The following is an 18693-nucleotide window of genomic DNA, read 5'->3' as shown; positions in this document are numbered from 1 at the left end:
GGTAGTATGAACATGCTTCTCAACCACTTTCGCGAGCGCTGGTAGGAGGGAAATTGGTCTGTAATTGGCGTGAGAATCCGGATTCAGGTTGGATTTCTTTAGTAGTGGCAGAATAAGAGCCTGTTTCCACGGTTGGGGAAACTCACCAGTACTAAGGGAGAGATTGAGTATCGGGTTGATAAGATGGTTGAGAGTAGGGGCCATTAGCGCCAGGAATTTAGCCGGACAACGGTCTAAGGGGGAGCCAGATTTCAATTTGGAAAGAAGGTCCAGGGAAGCCTGTAAGGTCAGCGGTGGAAAGTTCCAGAGGGCAGGCCCACAAAGATCGAACCTGGGGGAGGAGCCTGCCAATTAAAGATAGTAAGCGTGTCCGCCTTTTCGAAGGAATCCTGGATAGTCCGAATCTTGCTGGCAAAAAAGTCCGCCAGTTCGGAGATCCAAGACTCTGAATGCGTGGAACTAGGAGTACACCATGGGGGGGAAATAAAGTCCTTAACTATCCTGAAGATTTCGTTGCAGGAACTGGAGGCACCTTCAATCCTACTGGCCAGATAGGACTTTTTGCCAGCTGTAATGTCCCGATGGTAGTCTCTGACCATAGCCCTATAGGTTTCCTTTGAGCTGACGTCATAGTGCTTACGCCACACCCTTTCGGCTTTTTTACATTGCCGTCGCTTATCGGCAAGTGCCAACGAAAACCAAGGGGCGGAACTCTTAACAGAAACTGTTCTAGGGGGCCGTGGGGCGGCTAAGACGGCTAACCGTTGAGTCAGCCAGAGCTGTAAGAGCTCAATGTCTGACCATTCTATATTTTTGTAGTCTATATTCTGTCCAGTCGATATTGTGTCCATTCTATATTTTTTTAATCGATATTAATGCATATCGATATTAAAAACTCGATATTCTGACTCTATACCGTTCCAGTACACTCAATACTACACAATTACTACACAAATAATTACACTGCACACCATGATACCATGACGCTTATTCACTAAAACAGACGTACCTGGCCAGATTCACGAGGCACAGCAGTGCATCAGACTTCCAGCTCTCTCCTCCAGCCCACTTCTCGCCGCACCCGCTTCGCGGGTGCCGCCTCGTCAGCAGGTGCTGGACGCTACACCACCTGGGAGTATTAACATCGGACCAAGGCGGAAAGGCGGTAAGGGGCGTGAGGCACCAGCGGGGCTGCGAGCGTGCGGGGACTTCATTTCCCAGAAGTCCCTGCAAGACCGACGTATAGCTTCCGGTCCGCTCTCCCTGCTGGCCCGCCCCCCGCCCATCAAAGGCATTTAAGAGCGTTCCTGCCCTGTAGCGAGCGGGACGCTTATTCACTAAAACAGACGTACCTGGCCAGATTCACGAGGCACAGCAGTGCATCAGACTTCCAGCTCTCTCCTCCAGCCCACTTCTCGCCACACCCGCTTCGCGGGTGCCGCCTCGTCAGCAGGTGCTGGACGCTACACCACCTGGGAGTATTAACATCGGACCAAGGCGGAAAGACGGTAAGGGGCGTGAGGCACCAGCGGGGCTGCGAGCGTGCGGGGACTTCATTTCCCAGAAGTCCCTGCAAGACCGACGTATAGCTTCCAGTCCGCTCTCCCTGCTGGCCCGCCCCCCGCCCATCAAAGGCATTTAAGAGCGTTCCTGCCCTGTAGCGAGCGGGACGCTTATTCACTAAAACAGACGTACCTGGCCAGATTCACGAGGCACAGCAGTGCATCAGACTTCCAGCTCTCTCCTCCAGCCCACTTCTCGCCACACCCGCTTCGCGGGTGCCGCCTCGTCAGCAGGTGCTGGACGCTACACCACCTGGGAGTATTAACATCGGACCAAGGCGGAAAGGCGGTAAGGGGCGTGAGGCACCAGCGGGGCTGCGAGCGTGCGGGGACTTCATTTCCCAGAAGTCCCTGCAAGACCGACGTATAGCTTCCGGTCCGCTCTCCCTGCTGGCCCGCCCCCCGCCCATCAAAGGCATTTAAGAGCGTTCCTGCCCTGTAGCGAGCGGGACGCTTATTCACTAAAACAGACGTACCTGGCCAGATTCACGAGGCACAGCAGTGCATCAGACTTCCAGCTCTCTCCTCCAGCCCACTTCTCGCCGCACCCGCTTTGCGGGTGCCGCCTCGTCAGCAGGTGCTGGACGCTACACCACCTGGGAGTATTAACATCGGACCAAGGCGGAAAGGCGGTAAGGGGCGTGAGGCACCAGCGGGGCTGCGAGCGTGCGGGGACTTCATTTCCCAGAAGTCCCTGCAAGACCGACGTATAGCTTCCGGTCCGCTCTCCCTGCTGGCCCGCCCCCCGCCCTTTACGCCCCCTACTTAACAACATCCTACTCCCGCAGCGCGGGACGCAGCCCGGGCGAAGACTGGGCAAAGACAGGGCCGTTTGAGGCCGTTCGAGGACGGCAGACGACGGCCTCGGCACAGAACCCTAGCATCCTTTTCCTCTCCATTACACGTAAGGTAGGCGGACCAGTGATTCTCATCTCACATTATAACATAGAGTGGCTACCCACAGGAATTATTGCCTACCTCCTGTCAGGCCCACGTCGCAGCATTTTGCTTCCAATTGCAGATGTCCACCATGCGTACTAGAACTAGAAGCAATACTAAAAAAGCCACATCCGTGGCACAAGTGACCGGTCCCATAGATCACTTCATCTCCCGGGTAAATGAAACCATTGACAAGAGCATTATTTTGCTGGAAAAAAGAGTCTCCCTGGATCTCATGAACGCTAAACGCTCATCTCTGGGCTCTATTGCAACTGCAAGCTCCCCCTCCCACCAGACCGCTAATAATTGTTCTCTACCCTTACCCTTAACGGCTGTCCCCACATTGACTGTCCCGAGCGCTGTTGACCTATCTGTGACTCATTCAGATTTCGATCTGTCATACGTTGACCTTGAGGCTACACCAGATTTAGAAGCATGCCAAGCACCTGATAAGTTAGAGCAGAGTGCACTTAGCTATCCCCATATACCTGATACAGGAATGATTCCAAAACTGATAGAATCAGGGAGAGGCACCACCACTTCCATCAAGGCTGTGCCCAAGACTAAGGAAAAACCTAAAGCAAAAGTAAAAAATCACAACTTGATCTCACCTATCCCCAACTCTGTGTCAGGCATACCTTGCTGGGTTGAAAACATGGTAATTGACCTTAAATCTGATCTCGAAGCCACTATAGCTGCAGAAATCAAGCCTTTAATATCCAAGCTTGACAGACTTACGTCACTTATTAATCTGAAATGTGGTACCAAGTCAAGCGGGATTGGGCCTTCACAACTGCACGGGGCTAAAGAAGTACTTCCCAAAAACACACCCCGTACCAATCAGGTAACAGACACATTGATCAAGTCCAATATCTCACTAGTTACCAAGGTACCAGCTGTCCACCTTCAAACCCAAAAAGGGAATAATTTAGATCATTCCCCATCCACCCCCGTTCCCGCAGGCTCAGCTCCAGCAACTCAAACAGCCCCGAAAACTTCTACAGGTCCAACCAAAACAGACAACCACCAAGTTAAGGGTATAAATGGTTACACCACCACTCCAGCAGCACTTTCCTCCTTAGATAATCCTCAAGAACTTAAGACAAAGCAGGTTCGCTCTAAAATAATCAACCTGCCGCCGGAAGCTTCCCCCTTCGTGGTCGTTTTAACGGCCGTACCTCCACTGAAGGAGGATGTCAGAGAAACTTTCGCAGAGCTAAGGAATAAATGTGCGCAGTGGCTTCAACTGCATAAACCCTTACCCACTCATATTAGTGGTCAGATCTTTTCTGTACGTAGAGGCGATTGGGTGGGCAGGAACACGAAGACCATAGCGGGTGATGTTATCACCATCAAATTTAGGGAGATAGGGGCAGCAAATTATATCTGCAACACACCCAGCAGTGGACCTGCCACCCAAATAAACCCACTTCCCTTGTGTTATTTTCTACCCACACCCCCAAGACAAAACTTTTCCAGTTCCATCTTCCCAGCAAATAGGGGGTTGTCACATCCCTCAGAATACACCACGTATCAGTGGCAGCAACCCCCACATACCTTACGATTACCACAAATACCACAACACACAACTTTCCAGTGGCAACAACCATCTCAACCTCTACAACCCTCCTATCCTTTTTCCCAACAGTGGCAGCACCCTCCTCAACCCACACATTATTCCACTCACCAGTGGCAGCAACCGTGGCAAGGACGGCCCCCTCCTTTCAACCCACTAGGTCTTAATCATCAAGGCAGAGAAAGGGACGTATGGAGAGGACAAGAACAGTGGAGAAATCACAGCGACCCCCCACGTTGGGATGGTTGGAACGGCCTTCTCCTAACAAATAAGTATAGTGCTCTAGAGTGTGTCGATTGACCACCACAGCCAGAAGAACAGTCTTTAAATAGCACTGACCCAATGGTATCTTTGGACCCTTCTCTAACCCCTGTAGACCCAGAGATTTGTAAAGGACTTCAAAAAGTTAAAATCACTAAAAATAAACCAGCAACTTTAAGCCTGATCTCCTGGAATGTCGCAGGGTTAAGGACAAAGGTGGAGGATGGGACAATCATGTACCATGCGCACAGACATCAAATAATCTGCCTACAGGAGACGTGGTCACAACTAGAACAGCATTTACAGGGGTATAAGACATACTTTTCCCCTGCGTCAGTTGGACAGAGGGGTAGACCAAAGGGTGGACTAATCATCTATGTAGCTAACACTATTCAAAACACCAAAATAAATATCATTGAACTGGGTTCTAACTTCCAGATCCTCTGTCTCTCCTCACTGAAAAAAGAGTTCGTAGTCATTATTAATTTTTATAATAACCTGGACGAACCAGACTTGCAGAGAATTCTGGTTCACCTCCACAAAAAACTAACTACCCTTAGACAGAAACAAGGAGCAAGAGGTGCGGTAGCTATAATATGGGTAGGCGATTTTAACCTACATGCATGCACCCAACCCAAGCAAAAATGTCCGGGTATGGTGACAGAGGAAGGTCTTTCTCTTATCCACTTCTCACATAACACCATGGGCAGAATAATGAATGATCTCCTATCAGACCTGGACCTCCAAGTAGCAAATACTTTGGATTATGGAAGCAACTCACTAGCACCAACCTATATAGGAAGAGGTTTCAGCACTACGGTCGCCTTCATAGTAATATCAGCTACCCTACAATCCAGAGTAAAAAACTTTGAAGTAATACCGAACTCCCAAAGTGACCACGCCATATTAAAAATGGAAGTGATAATAAACCATCTACAGTCTCCTCCTATGATAATAGCTAGTGCTCTGATACAGGAAAATATAAGCATGGATAAACTAAACGGGTATTCAATAAAGTGGGGCAAGATAAATCCAGAGGAACTCACTAAAGATCTGATAGAGTCAGTGTATCCCCAAATTAAGAACTGCCTGGATATGTCGATAGAAGATGAGGAACTTCTAAACAACTTTGCTCAAATAATGGCCAAAATAAAGGTTCTACTCACCGCAAAACATAAAGCTGGACCACATCGATTAAAAGGTTGGTTTAACCAAGAGTGTACCAAGGCCCACACAAAACTTAAACTAGCCCTAAACAAAGACGAAAGGGACCCTCGTACTATATCTATCCTAAGAAGGGAATACCATAAAACCAGAAAAAAGAGAAAAGAGGAACTTAAGCAAACCCTTTGGAATGAACTCCATGTCAGTGCACAGGAGAAAAACACTCAAGCCTTCTGGAGAATACTAAGAACTCCCTTTCTGGCTGATGACACGCTCCCAAAAATTGAAGTTGCAATAGAGGCAGCAGAATGGGTAGCTCATTTTACTAAAATCTTTCAAAAATCATTCTCCGACGAAGAAACAGAAGAGGAAAAAGAAATACCTCCAATATACCCTATAGATTTAAACTTTGAAATTTCCGAGATCCTTCTGGCACTGAATTCAGCCAAAAATGGAAAAGCTCCAGGCCCAGATGGAGTCCCGGCTGACTTTTTTAAACACAAAATAGATCTTTGGGCCCCGATCATCACAAGGGTGTGCACTGCAACTGCAAAGAAAGGAATCCTGGACTCTTGGACAACTTCCATTATGGTACCGATATTTAAGAAAGGTAACCGCCAGGATCCCGGTTGCTACCGCCCAATTTCTTTGCTGGATTCATTGGGGAAGATGGTAGACAGAGTGATCCTGGAACGACTTCAGGATTGGGTGGAGGAGAGAAGTATATTATCTGACCTACAATTCGGTTTTAGAGAGGGACTAGGAACCGTGGAACAAGCCCTGAACCTCTCGGTTATTTTTGGAAAATATGTGCAAGCCAAAAAAGAAAAACTTTACATGATTTACGTGGACTTGTCCGCGGCATTTGACTGTGTCTCTCATACTAAGCTATGGTCCCTTTTAGCCCAAATGGGGGTAGATCCCCCACTGTTGAATTTTTTAAGGGAACTGTATTCCAATCCTTCCGCAAGAATTCGATACGGCACAAAGGGAGAACTGACAGCGTCTTTCAGAGTGGAGCGTGGGGTCAGACAAGGATGCGTCCTGGCGCCCTTCCTTTTCTCCCTCTACACTAACAACCTGGAGGTAGAGCTTCTGAAGGGCGCCCGGGATCTCCCACAGGCCAAACATCGCCCGATCCCCGCTCTGCTCTAGGCGGATGACGCTGTCCTTCTGGCACGAACTCCTTGCGAACTTCAAAAGTCCCTAAACAGATACTCCCAATTTATGAGAACCCTAGATCTTCACATAAATGTGAAAAAGACTTTCGTGATGTCAGCCGGGGTCGGGAGAAAACATCAGAAAACCATTATTTTAAACACCCAAAAAATAGACCCCACAACCGAATACTGCTACCTAGGAGTTACAATAGACAATAAACTCTCCTGGAAAAAGGCAGTGGAAGCCAGGAAACACTGCTTTAAAAGAGCATTAGCAGCATTGGTGACGTTTACACAAAAATTGGGAAAACGACCACCCATGGAATTGTTGACAATATACAAAGCTAAATGTCAATCAACAGCTCTATATGGAGCAGGCTTATGGGGTCACACGGACGTCACCTCCCTGCAAGTAGCAGAAAATAACTTTTTTAGATTTCTCCTGTCAGCCCCAAAGCGATCTTCGATCTATGCCTGCCATACAGAACTGGGCGTCCCACACATCGAAGATCTTGCAAAAATACAACCATTACTCCTATGGCGCCGCATTTGGGTTTCAGAAAAGAACGAACTCACCAAGGCGATCCTGGCTGATGCAATGTCCTTGGACCATGCTTTAAAAATTAAATGGCTGGCCTACATTAGGAACTTCTTCACCGACCTCGGAGTAGAGCAATACTACCTAAATCCTGAAAAAATCGCAGAACTCACAAAGAATAACCTAAAAACATTAGCTCTGGGACACTTGGAAAATTTAAGATTACAATCTGAAGTAGGGAAACAGTCCGTTCAACACGCAATAACGATTCAATCCACCTTTTTAATTCAGCCCTACTTAACCCTCAACATTGGTACTTTTGATCGCTACCTTCTGATAAGATTCAGACTAAACATATTTCATAAGCTGGTAGCCTTTCCAACCCCAAACGTCTGGGATTCAAATCCATCTTTATGTCCATGTGACGAAAAATCATTACAAACCACCCTTCATACCGTCTTGTTCTGCAAATTTTATCAGGAATTCCGTAAAGTTTGGCTACTGACTCTCCTAAAATCTTGGGGTCTTAGACAATGTCGACCAGCCATGTTGAGCCTGCAGCTCTTGGACACTGAAGCCACCTGCTACCATGTTCTCAACTTCTTGAAGTGTATATACAGACACAGAAAAAATCTCTAAATTAACAGTATTGAACAAATGAATTGATTTTTTAAAAATTAGATATGTCATTTTTCATGTTATCTGTAATCTATTTTGCACTGTATATTTTATTATGTACCGCTTTTATGGATTTCCAAATAATCCGAATAAAGTTTATTATTATTATTAATTCACTACACAGATCCATTCCACACAACACAATTCCACAACTAACAATTCCAATCCAAACCATATATGACTTGCATATATGCAAATGCATATATTGCAAAACCATATATTGCAAATGCTTGTTTACCTTCCAATGCGTCCCAACAGATCCTGTTCCTGGAGCAGCAATCGTTCTCCTGTTCCTGTCAGGTATGTGCTGCCTCGTCCCTTCTCAGAGGCTGTGCCCTGTGGAGAATGCTGTCTCTGAGGGCCCCCCACCCCCATCCTTTTTCCAGGCCTGGCTTGTGGCTCTAACTGAAGAGAACCAATGTAACTTGTCACTTTGTTTCTCTTCAGTCCTGGGTCAGTGGCAGGAGTTCAGAGCAGACTGCAGCTGCTTTAGAGCAAGAGACATACAGCTCTCTACCGATTAGCTGTGAGGGCCCCCTTCACATACTGAAGACTGGGCCCCCCCGCACCACGGGGGCTGCTGGGGTGTTTGTTACGCCCCTGATACACTCCATAACCCGCAGGTAAAAGACATTAACATTTACAATGCCAATAGCTCTAACTCAAACAAATGCGAGACCAATTCCATTTCCACTGTCGCTGCTATCCTCCTAACTTTTCTGTCACTGCTGTACTGCTAACTCTGCTGTCACTGCTATCCTGATACTTCTGCTGTCACTGCTCATCTGCTATTAATGATGTTACTGTTGTACTGCTAACTCTGCATAGCCAATAGGTCTTGCTTTTGGGACCTTATAAGTATTTAGTTATGCAGCACAATATCCTTGGTGCAACAACATCAACTGTTGCGTGGCTAAATACTTATAAGGTCCCAAAGGCGAGACCTATTGGCTATGCCAATGCTTGTTTAACAGAGGACTGATTCAGCGAGGCAACAGTGACAGCACCTGTGCATTGGTCTGTTATTTAAATTTGTATTAATTCTGTAGGATTTAAAACATAGCCGGTACACCACTTAACACTCGACTTTCATAATCTGATAACGTGATCTGTTTTTTCCTTGCATTTTCTAGTGAATCCGTTTGATATGGCTCATTTTATATTAAAACTCTCCTACATTCAGTGAGACACCCCCTATTCTTAAAGCTAAAATAATGTTACTTGTTCTGTGTCCCAGTTTGATATTGAAGAAGTATCTCTGGGTCCCAAAAATTGAGTCCCGGTGCTGACCACCTGCAGCCAACCACACTAATTAAGCACTGCTCACCCAGGCCAAGTATGTGCCGAAGCCTTTATAACAACAACGCTCATCGGTACCTGAAGAAGCATGATGTCATTCGCAAATGTCCTCGGGTTGTACTCTGGGTGAAGAAATTTGTTAAGTATCTTGACTCTTTGCTGCGACTCCTCCTCCTTTTTAATGTTGTGCGCTCCGAGGATGATCTCCAGGTTTCTGAAAAGGAAAGAAAAACCGCAATGGATGTTTGGACTTCAGAATTGTTCAGAGAGCTATGTAAGTATATTTCTGACAAGGCCCTCAAAACCACACTCTGAACATGCCCTGTCTTGGGATTTTACTTTGAAATTCACTTTGATTAAGAGCCAGAATATAATATTTTTTCAAGAATCGGGTATTAGAGAACTGCAAATTTATATATAAGTTTTATATAGCGCTGGCTAGATCCCGGGGTATCAGAGCAATTTACAGATTCAAGAGCAAGGCTACAATCCAATCACTAAGTATATGACACTCAACAATCTTAAAAGTACGAACAACAATAAATACACATAAAAATATTAGGCAATGCGGGTGGAATACAATGTGTACACAGAACAGAAGTTCGGCCCTGAGGGCGGTTACTGATTGTGGGCAAGTCACAAAGTAGATTCTGCACAGGGTTTTGGGGTAGCAGGTAAGTGGTGCTCAGGCAGGTAGCCTTAACAGGAAATAACTAGGTAGTGAAGAAAATAAGCATGTGGTGCCACCAGGACAGGGGGAGACCCGAAACCCCTGAATGAGCGAGGAGCTAAAAGCCCATCTCTCAGCAAAAATGAACAAAGACCTGGGCACACGTATTATGATCAACAGTTGATACAATATTATAAATATGATACAGTCGACACTGGTGGTTTTCTTATTGGTTGTTTATGCAAAGATGTTCATGGGAAAGAGTGCCTGTGACTCTTCAGGGCTGGGAACAAGGTAATATGAGAAAATACATTATGTATAAAACACAGATATCGTTGGGCACACTGGCAAGCGAATGGTAGCATAAGAAGTGACTTAAGTGGGGTGACTAATAGAGCACCAAAATGAGCGTGAAACCCTTACATGAGAGACCTGTAACAAACAAAAGCAAAAGCAAAGTAACAATGGTAGATGCTGAGAACAGTCCTAATGGTCCACTAGGAACAAACAATAAACACTGAAAGCAAACTGCCCTTTAGCGTGTCCACAAGAAAAATAAGCAATACACAAGTGTGGGTGAAATTCGCTTGGAAATCTTAGACACGTAGTCGTTCTCAAGGAATGAGGTGGATATGAAAAGACCAAAAGAGAACAGGCGCATGATTCGCTTGGAGAGCATAAAACTAGTAGTTCCTCTCAAGGAATGGATGGAAATAAGGAAAATGATCTACACATCGTACATGAATTGATTTGACAAAAGGCGAAAGAAATGTCTCTAAAAAATGCTCATGACTATGTGTATTAGTGCGAACACGAGTGCAGCAAGGTGAAACACAGAGGTATGGAAAAGATCACTGTTATAATTGTAAGTGTCAGACTATTTTAGCTAAAGTTAGTAGTGATGTAGCTCCTCCCACCTTGTTGACCAAGCAATTCTATCTTGACCATATATATACATGTAACTATTCTTGTGAACACTTGTACCGCCTCCTTTTGCGCTTCTATGCTTACACTGCAGATATTTCGGTATAAAGGCGCCACGGTCTTTGTATTCCATGTGTTGCCTCTTACATTGTTGAGGGTTGTGTATAGACGTAGTTCCACCTCATGAGGTTTAATACATACTTTGTTTACTATTGCAGCTTCCGTGCCAATTTCTTCCTTGATAGTCTGATGGACTAGTGCGATAAGAAGGGCGAACCCCTGCACCAGTGGGCCTACTAAAGCCCATCCCACATATTGGCACCCAACGTGGGGCTCATCGGCGACTCGGATGCCCGAAGGAGTTGTCTTGACGGAACTTTGGCATCTCGCTGAGGATGTACACTGCATGAGGAGGCCCTTGTCTTTGCAGGCCAACGCGCTTTTCCACTTTTCCCGATATGACCCTCCGGATGGTGATGGTCCTCAACTGAGATCCCTTCTGGCGTTTGTCTTGCAGTGACCACTTGGTCGATTTAGAACTTGGCAGTTAGAGGTTGGAGAACTCTTGCTTGGTAAGGTCGTTGATTGCAACACTTTTGACTTGTTTGTTTGGCCAAAGATTTTGGAACTTGGATATATATACATTGCAATTTATATAGGCAGGTAATGAGGAGATTTTTCTCTAACTTTGAAAACTTGAAAGGTGCACTTTGAGCTAAGCACATTTTGGTATAATATTATATATGCTATAATATTTTTGGCATGTTTCAAGCACGCTCCGAAGGATGTGTTGCTTTCTTAGAGGTACCAATATGGATTTAGAGTGCAATCAGCCGGCTCCCCCGAGGGTACACCAAATAGAGATATGCACATTAAGCATGGTATTTATTCTATAACGTACAGTGCGCTGTGGAATAAATATACTAGGAAGGATCCTGATTTACGATGGGCAATACATGGGTCATTTGATGTTAGAAAAATTCAGTATGTGGAACAGTGTATGTTTGTGTGCGAATGTGGGAGAAAGTGGCCTCATGAGAGAATGAAACGAGAACAAGTACTAGTGGCAAAAGAACAGCGCAAAAATATTTATGCGAAGGCGCTTGAATTGAAAAATAAGGTAATGAAAGAACTACAAGAGAAAGAGGATAGGGAGCATCGTTAACAGGTAAATGGCCAATACCCTCTTCAGCACCCCCTTTATCCTCTGCTAAATAAACCTCAGGATGATTTCATTTTACTAGATCGATCCCCACCTCCATATCACTTCCCATCTGCCCACAAGGTTGATTCAGATGATGGTGAATCTGGCCTAGGACAGAAAGAGACAGATGAAGGCTCCAAACAAAATACTCACTCGCTTTTATCTGCTGACCTATCAGCCTCTCTTAGATCTGCTGCTCGTAAAGCAGCTTTCGATAATACTCCTGCTCTAGAGATTATAGCTGATGTTAAGCAATGGGCGGACGTGGAGCAGTTATGCTTTACAGAGGAATTTATTGGAGCAACAATTGCAAAATTTAGAAAACATGCCAATGAATTAGAGCCTCCTTATAAAAAGCGTGATCATAAACAACTGAGTGATGGTCTTTTTCTCCCTTTCCAGGTGGCCGACTTAATTAGACACATGGTCAAAATATGAGATGAGGCTTTCCGTTTGTTAGCAGAGAAAAAGGCAGCTGCTGCACCTGTACAAACAACTCAGACCCCTGTGTTGCAGGGGACAGACTCAGAGGCGGATAAGGATAATGTGGTTCATGGGAAACCTATGCGTGAAGCTGTGCCTTTATATGTCCCTCCTAGGGGTGCGGGAACTGATGATAATAAATTATCAACTGATGCGAAGGGATACATTATTTATAATTGGCTTTATACTCCTTGGAGTAGAGCAGATGTTGTGGCTCTTAAAGCTCCTTTGCCTGATCCGCGGTAAAATCCGGCTGGCACTATATGTATTCCTATCATTCCGAGGATTCCCTACGGCAATAATCTATGTCCCATCTAGGAGGATGCACCCACGTTAGTCATCCCCCCAGCTATCTTCCCACTCTTTGGCCTATGGTTGTGTTCCCATGTAGTGAAGAGTGGGCCCCATACCCGGGGAGATCAGTCATTGTCATCAGTCTGGTTTCTAAGAAGATCCACCATCGCCACCCAGGCTCTTGCCGTGTCCCATAATCTGTCATTGTCAGTTCTCTGGGCCAGCTGAAACCAGAGGGTCCCCTCGCAGTCAGCCCACCCGATAAATTCCCGCAGCCAGCGCGCAACGTTGGGGGCTGTGACCGCCTTCCAATGGCTAGTAATTTCTCGTTTGGCTAGGACTAACCCCAAGTACAGGAATTTACTGGTGGTTTTGTTGCGGGCATCGTGGGGGAACCAGTGTAACAGGCAAACAGGCAAACACCTGGAGTAGGCTGCAGTTCACTTTCCGTCACCTCCGTCAGCTTGGCCAGAACCTCCCCCCAGAGCCCTCGGAGCAATGGACAATCCCAGAACATGTGCATAAACGCTGCATTTTCCAATCTGCATCGCGGGCAAGCAGTGTGGGAGCCAAAGAATTCATTGATTTTGTAAGGAGTGAGGTACGCCCGATGAGACACATAGAATTGTATTAGCTGGAATCTCGCATTTCAAGAGCATTTCAATGCTCATTCCAGCAGCATCTCCCAGGGTTTTGCCTCTATAGGCGTTCCCAGGTCCGTCTCCCATTTAGTGCACAGCTCCTCTAAAGGAGCTCTTAATCCCTGCGGAGACCTAGTATACATGATAAGAATAGTACAGCATATTTTCTATGTTGTCATGCCTTGATTATGCCAATGTATTCAAAATTGAAGTCTCTAGGAATTCATTGGTCAAACTACATCAAATGGTGCAGTCAAGCTCTCCGTTGCAAGAGGACTCTCCTTGAAAGTCCTTTAAATTGCACACTGGGTTGTCCACAGGACCATTATTATTACAATCTAAACTCAGACAGTATAGTCAGAAAAGAAGTCTCAGATCAAGAAGAGCAACGCTAAAATGTGTTGTGTGAATTCTTTCTCTGTACAGGCATCTGAGCTGTGAAATCCATTCCCAACAGTGAAATAAGGATCAACACAAGCAATCTAGAAATCAGAAAAAGAATGAAAATCTAGCTCTTTCCAAAAACCCCACTCGTGTGACTGTTGGACTAATTCAGACTGGTCTGTCATTTGTATATGAAGCACGCAAACCTATTGCTCATATTCCCTTTCTCTACTACCCCATGTGTAAGGTGTAGCTATGTGCTGCTTTCTCCCTTGCCATGAAACCTCTGGCGGCTCTACTGCGAGAAAATGGAGCAGACTGGGGTATACCCCTGGAAGATGGTCTCCACACGGTGTCCCTATATGCTGATGACCTTTTGTTGTACATGAGAGACTTACATGATATACCGCCAGCTATATCTAACATATTTCGTAGGTTTGAGGAAGTCTCAGGCCTTAAGGTAAATTGGGCCAAGTCGGGCGCTTATTCTTTTAGTGAGAATGTGGACGCAACTGACATAACAATCAACGGCACAGCGCTTGCCTGGTACGCAAAAATGTTTAGATATCTGGGCACATATATCTACAGATCTCCTGGGGACATACTGGAGGGCAACCTGGTGCACGCCATCTCCTCCATACGCGTGCAGATACAATTTTGGAAGACTCTGCCACTCATTGTGATGAGTCGCATCACCCTGACTAAAAAGATAGTGCTACCCAGGCTATTGTATTATTTTGCAAATCTGCCGGTGTATGTCTCAGTGCGGCTGTTTAGGGAGCTGGAGGGGTTAATCAGAGGTCTAATATGAAATACAGGACGGCCCAGAAAAGTGCTGCAGAAACTGTATGCATCACCGGAGTGCAGGGGCTTGGCAGTTCCTCATCTAGAATCGTATTATTTAGCTGCGCAGTTGCAGTGGGTTGCAAAGTGGCTAAGCGGCAAGAACCTGGCAGATACTGCCACTGAGTCGTGTTCATGAACACAGACACAGATCTATAGCTTATTCCACCCACTGGCGAAATCTCCCCGCCCGACACAGTTACATATTGAGATGGCCCACAGATGCTACCGTAGGAGCCTACAACTTACAAAATACACCATTCCCTATGCCCCAATACTACCACTGGTCGGTACGCCCCGAGGCAGAGACTTTGTAGTGGACGTAGCGCTGACGCCTTGGACTTAGGCAGGAGTGGAGACGCTAGAAGATCTATATGCGGATGGTACCTTGTTGCCCTTTGCAACCTTGACAGCGGATACTGGCCTGCTGGTGGATCAGTTCCTCCTAGATGCAGCCATCATACGGACATTGACACTGAAATGGGGGGGTTTGACAATTGAGCCACAAACATATCAGTTGCAACACATGTGTAAGTAAGTAATTCTTTATTGTTTAGGTTAATAAAAACTGTTACAAAAAGTGCATTAAAAACAATCTCATAAGAAATTTAAAAGGCCTTAAAAACATAAATTCGGAATTGATCGAATAGTAAAGATAAAAAACAGTAAAACCCCGCGGGGAAAATTGTTCGAGGCACTTGGTCCTGTCCCGGGTTTCCACTTAGCCAAGTGCCTGGGTTATTTGTTTCCGTTTTGCTAGTTTCAGAAATTTCACTAGCTTCCTGTTTAGTGGGGGAAAACAGGGATCAAAACAGGCGAGGACAGCTTGTCTGCGCGAGCGGACTCCTAGTTCGTTGAAAGCTGTTTTCAACAGTGATACTCTTTCATAGTTCAGCCTCGGGCAAGTGCACAGTAAATGTTCCAAGTCTTTGATTCCTGTTCCGCAGAGCCGGCATTCGGTCCCGTAGTTCTGCCTCAACCATGGTGGTAGGTAAGGAATGGCGGGTAGAATCCCTAGCCTATGTTTGAAAAAGGCCTCTTTTATTTTCCAGCCATACCCCAGACCAAAATATGCCTGGAGCCCCGGTGTTTTGTATGTGCACAAGGTCATCCAGGCATGGCGCCTATGGGAGAGCAAAGCTTTGTCCTCCACATGCGAGTGTCTCTATAAACTCTTGTTAACTATGCGCTTGAATTGCGCATGTGATAGAGGAGTCTCCCATAGGTCTTTCAATCCTGTAATGGACAGGGACTCCTCTAGGTATTTTTTCGCCGGCATCCGCAATGAGGTGATCATGTCTTGCCAGAGCTGTCGGTTCAAGGTGTTTTCTGGAGAATTCTTTAATTTGTGCCAGCACTTGATGTATGAGCCTCTTTGAGCAAGTGTTTGGCACGTCAGCCCAAATTCCAACCGAATCTGGGCCTGCGAAGTATAGAATGGCAGATTAAAGAGAAGTCTATAGGCCTTTGAGATGGTTGTGTCCAGAAGTTTTGCGTCAAATCCTCTTAGGGCCTCACTGCCATACGTGATTGATGACTCTATTTTGATTTTAGCTACTCGTAATAGTGGAAGTAGAGTCTCGCCGGTCAGGTTGGTCTTTAGCTGTTTAAGTGTCACAGCTATTAGCATGCCTTTGCTCTTGATGGTCTCTAGTTGGTTTTGGTAGCGGCCACCGTTATTGACTTGGATCCCAAGATATTTGTATTCAGAGCAGTTTGAAATTGCTTCTGAGCCGAGCATCCAAGTGTATGACTTTTTGCTCCTAGTTATAGAAAGAACTTTTGTTTTACTAGTGTTCACTTCTAGTAGGTTTTTGACGGCATAACCATAAAGCGTGTTAATAAGGTTTTGAAGACCAACTTTCGTGTGACTGACCAGGACCACGTCGTCTGCATAGGAGATACTGGACAGCCCTTTCCCTCCTAACCACGGAGCATGAGAATTGCAGGCATCTAAGGCGGGTGGCAGGTCAGCTGTAAAGAGATTGAAAAGAGTAGGAGCTAACACGCACCCCTGCTTTAGGCCCTTTGTGGTAGGAATACGCCTAGAGAGGTGCGAGCCGTTCCCAAGCTTTACCTGGACCCACGTGTTTGTGTGCAACTCAATCAGGAGGCTTAATAGAGGCGGGGGAATCCCCCAGGAGGCCAGTTTTCGCCAGAGGATTTCTCGGTTGACGTTATCAAAGGCCGCCTTAAAGTCCACAAAGCAGAGGTGGAGAGCCTGCTTGGTTGCTCTAGCCTTATCAATGAGCATCGAGATGGCGATCAAGTTGGTTGTTGTCCCCATGTCTTTGCAGAACCCCGTTTGGCTAGATGGTATTAAGCTTTGGTTTGCGGCCCATTCTCGTAGTTGGATCAAAAGGAGTCCTGCAAAGTATTTGGCCTCAACGTCGAGGAGTGCAATCAGTCGGTAGTTTTTTGGAAGGAGTCTATCCCCCGCCTTATAAATCGGTGAGATGATCGAGCCCCTCCATGAGACGGGAAGGCACCCAGAGTTGGTGACGGATGAATAGAGGGGGATCAATATGTGGGCCCAATAATCAGGTTCAAGTTTGAAAAGGGCCGGGGGAATACCATTTGGTCCAGCTGCCCCGTCTTTTCTACCTTTGGAGATTAATTTCCTGGTTTGGGCCGCGGAGGGTACTAGATTGACATCTTCTCTTGGTGAGCAAATTTGCAGTTGTCGGCCATCCAGAAGATTAAGAAGCTCCCTTGTTTTGCTGTCCTGGTGATTAAAATGTTCGTCAAGAAATAATTCCCAAGATGATTTCGATATGTGTGATGTTATACTACTAATTTTTGGGTTTAGCAATTTGTTTATGATCGACCAGAACTGGGCGCTGTTGTTGCCCTTGGATGCGTGATGAAGTTTGGCCCAGAAGTCAGCGTTGTTAGCTCTTTTGATTACCCCATTCAGTTTTTTTAGATCCGCTCGGTGCTTGCGGATCTGTGCTAGCAGCATTCCATCCCCTTGGCTTTTCTTCAGTGATCTTAAAGATTTATTAATCGCTTTTTTGTAGGATTTCATTGCCAGTTTCTGGGTGCCCGAGATCTTTCTTATAGCACCATATGCTGGTGGTCGAAAGTGCCGTACAGTTGTTGAGTAGTTGCTTGCAAACTCCTTCGTAAAATGTTCCCAGCCTGCCACTGTGTTGCCGGAAGGATAGTTTGAAGTGCTCGGTTGAGTTTTTGCAGCTAGAAGCACCTCCGCAGTATTTGCTACTGACGTTTTAATACGCTTGAGGTTGATGGTGTAACTGTCCTGCGGCCCAGTTGTGTTTAAGAGGATATCTTCAGGAAGGGCTCCTAAACTGACTTCTTGAGGGTGATGGTCGCTTTCACCCTTGTCACCTAAGCTTGTAGCCCAAAACGTGATGAAATAGCGTGAGGGAGACTAGCGTATAATCAATAAAAGAGGTAGTAGTGCCTGAGATGAATGAGGGCACGGATGGTGAATCCTTTGCGACCCTCAGTCCCATGTGTTCAAGGTCTTCCAATAGTGCCTTTGCAGCCTTTGAGGCCTTGCAATGACCGCTAAATGATTGGTTCGGGATATCCCAATAATAAGACTGTGCCTGAATATCATTGTTTGCTGAAGTCCCCAGGATGCACTGATTAAAGTCTCCAGACAGAATTACATTTGGGGATGTTCGGGTGTTCATTACGTTGTATAAGTGGTCTGTTAGAATTTTCCCCTCCTTTCCCTTGTTTTTAGGGTTGATGTAGGTGTTGGTCAGCTGTACCTCTTTCTTCTTACCCCCGAAGTTAAGTAGTACCTCCACTGTGTTTGTAGCCAAGGAGGTTGTGCTGAGTGCCCGAGCGTAACCAATCGTTGATATTTTGAGATAGGTTGCTAGGCCTCCTGACAGACGACCAAACTTGCTTTTCCTTGTGGCTGGGGAATGATGGCAGGTATAACCCTCCAGATGAATTGGCTCTTCCAGCCATGTTTCCTGGAGGAGGATGATGTCAAACGATTTGACATATTGTAGGAAATCAGTATCCGCTACTTTATTATAAAGCCCGTTGATGTTCCAGGAGCATAGGTCCATGTGCGGTGCCTCCATGCACGG

At 46.0% G+C, this 18693-nt stretch overlaps 1 protein-coding gene across 1 annotated transcript in view; it reads right to left on the bottom strand.

The window, feature by feature from the left end:
* The window catches only part of LOC144755655 (granzyme-like protein 1), a 210604-nt gene that overhangs the window by 135437 nt on the left and 56474 nt on the right, over positions 1-18693 (bottom strand). Inside the window, exon 3 of the mRNA XM_078644814.1 lies at positions 9256-9391. Within this exon, the coding sequence (XP_078500940.1) occupies positions 9256-9391 (136 nt within the window). The remainder of the gene's footprint in view (positions 1-9255; positions 9392-18693) is intronic.

Source organism: Lissotriton helveticus, chromosome 5_1, assembly GCF_964261635.1.
Source record: "Lissotriton helveticus chromosome 5_1, aLisHel1.1, whole genome shotgun sequence".
Taxonomy (NCBI): Eukaryota; Metazoa; Chordata; class Amphibia; order Caudata; family Salamandridae; genus Lissotriton; species Lissotriton helveticus.
The sequence above is the reverse complement of the archived record's forward strand: the minus strand, read 5'-3'. Positions and strand labels throughout refer to the sequence as shown.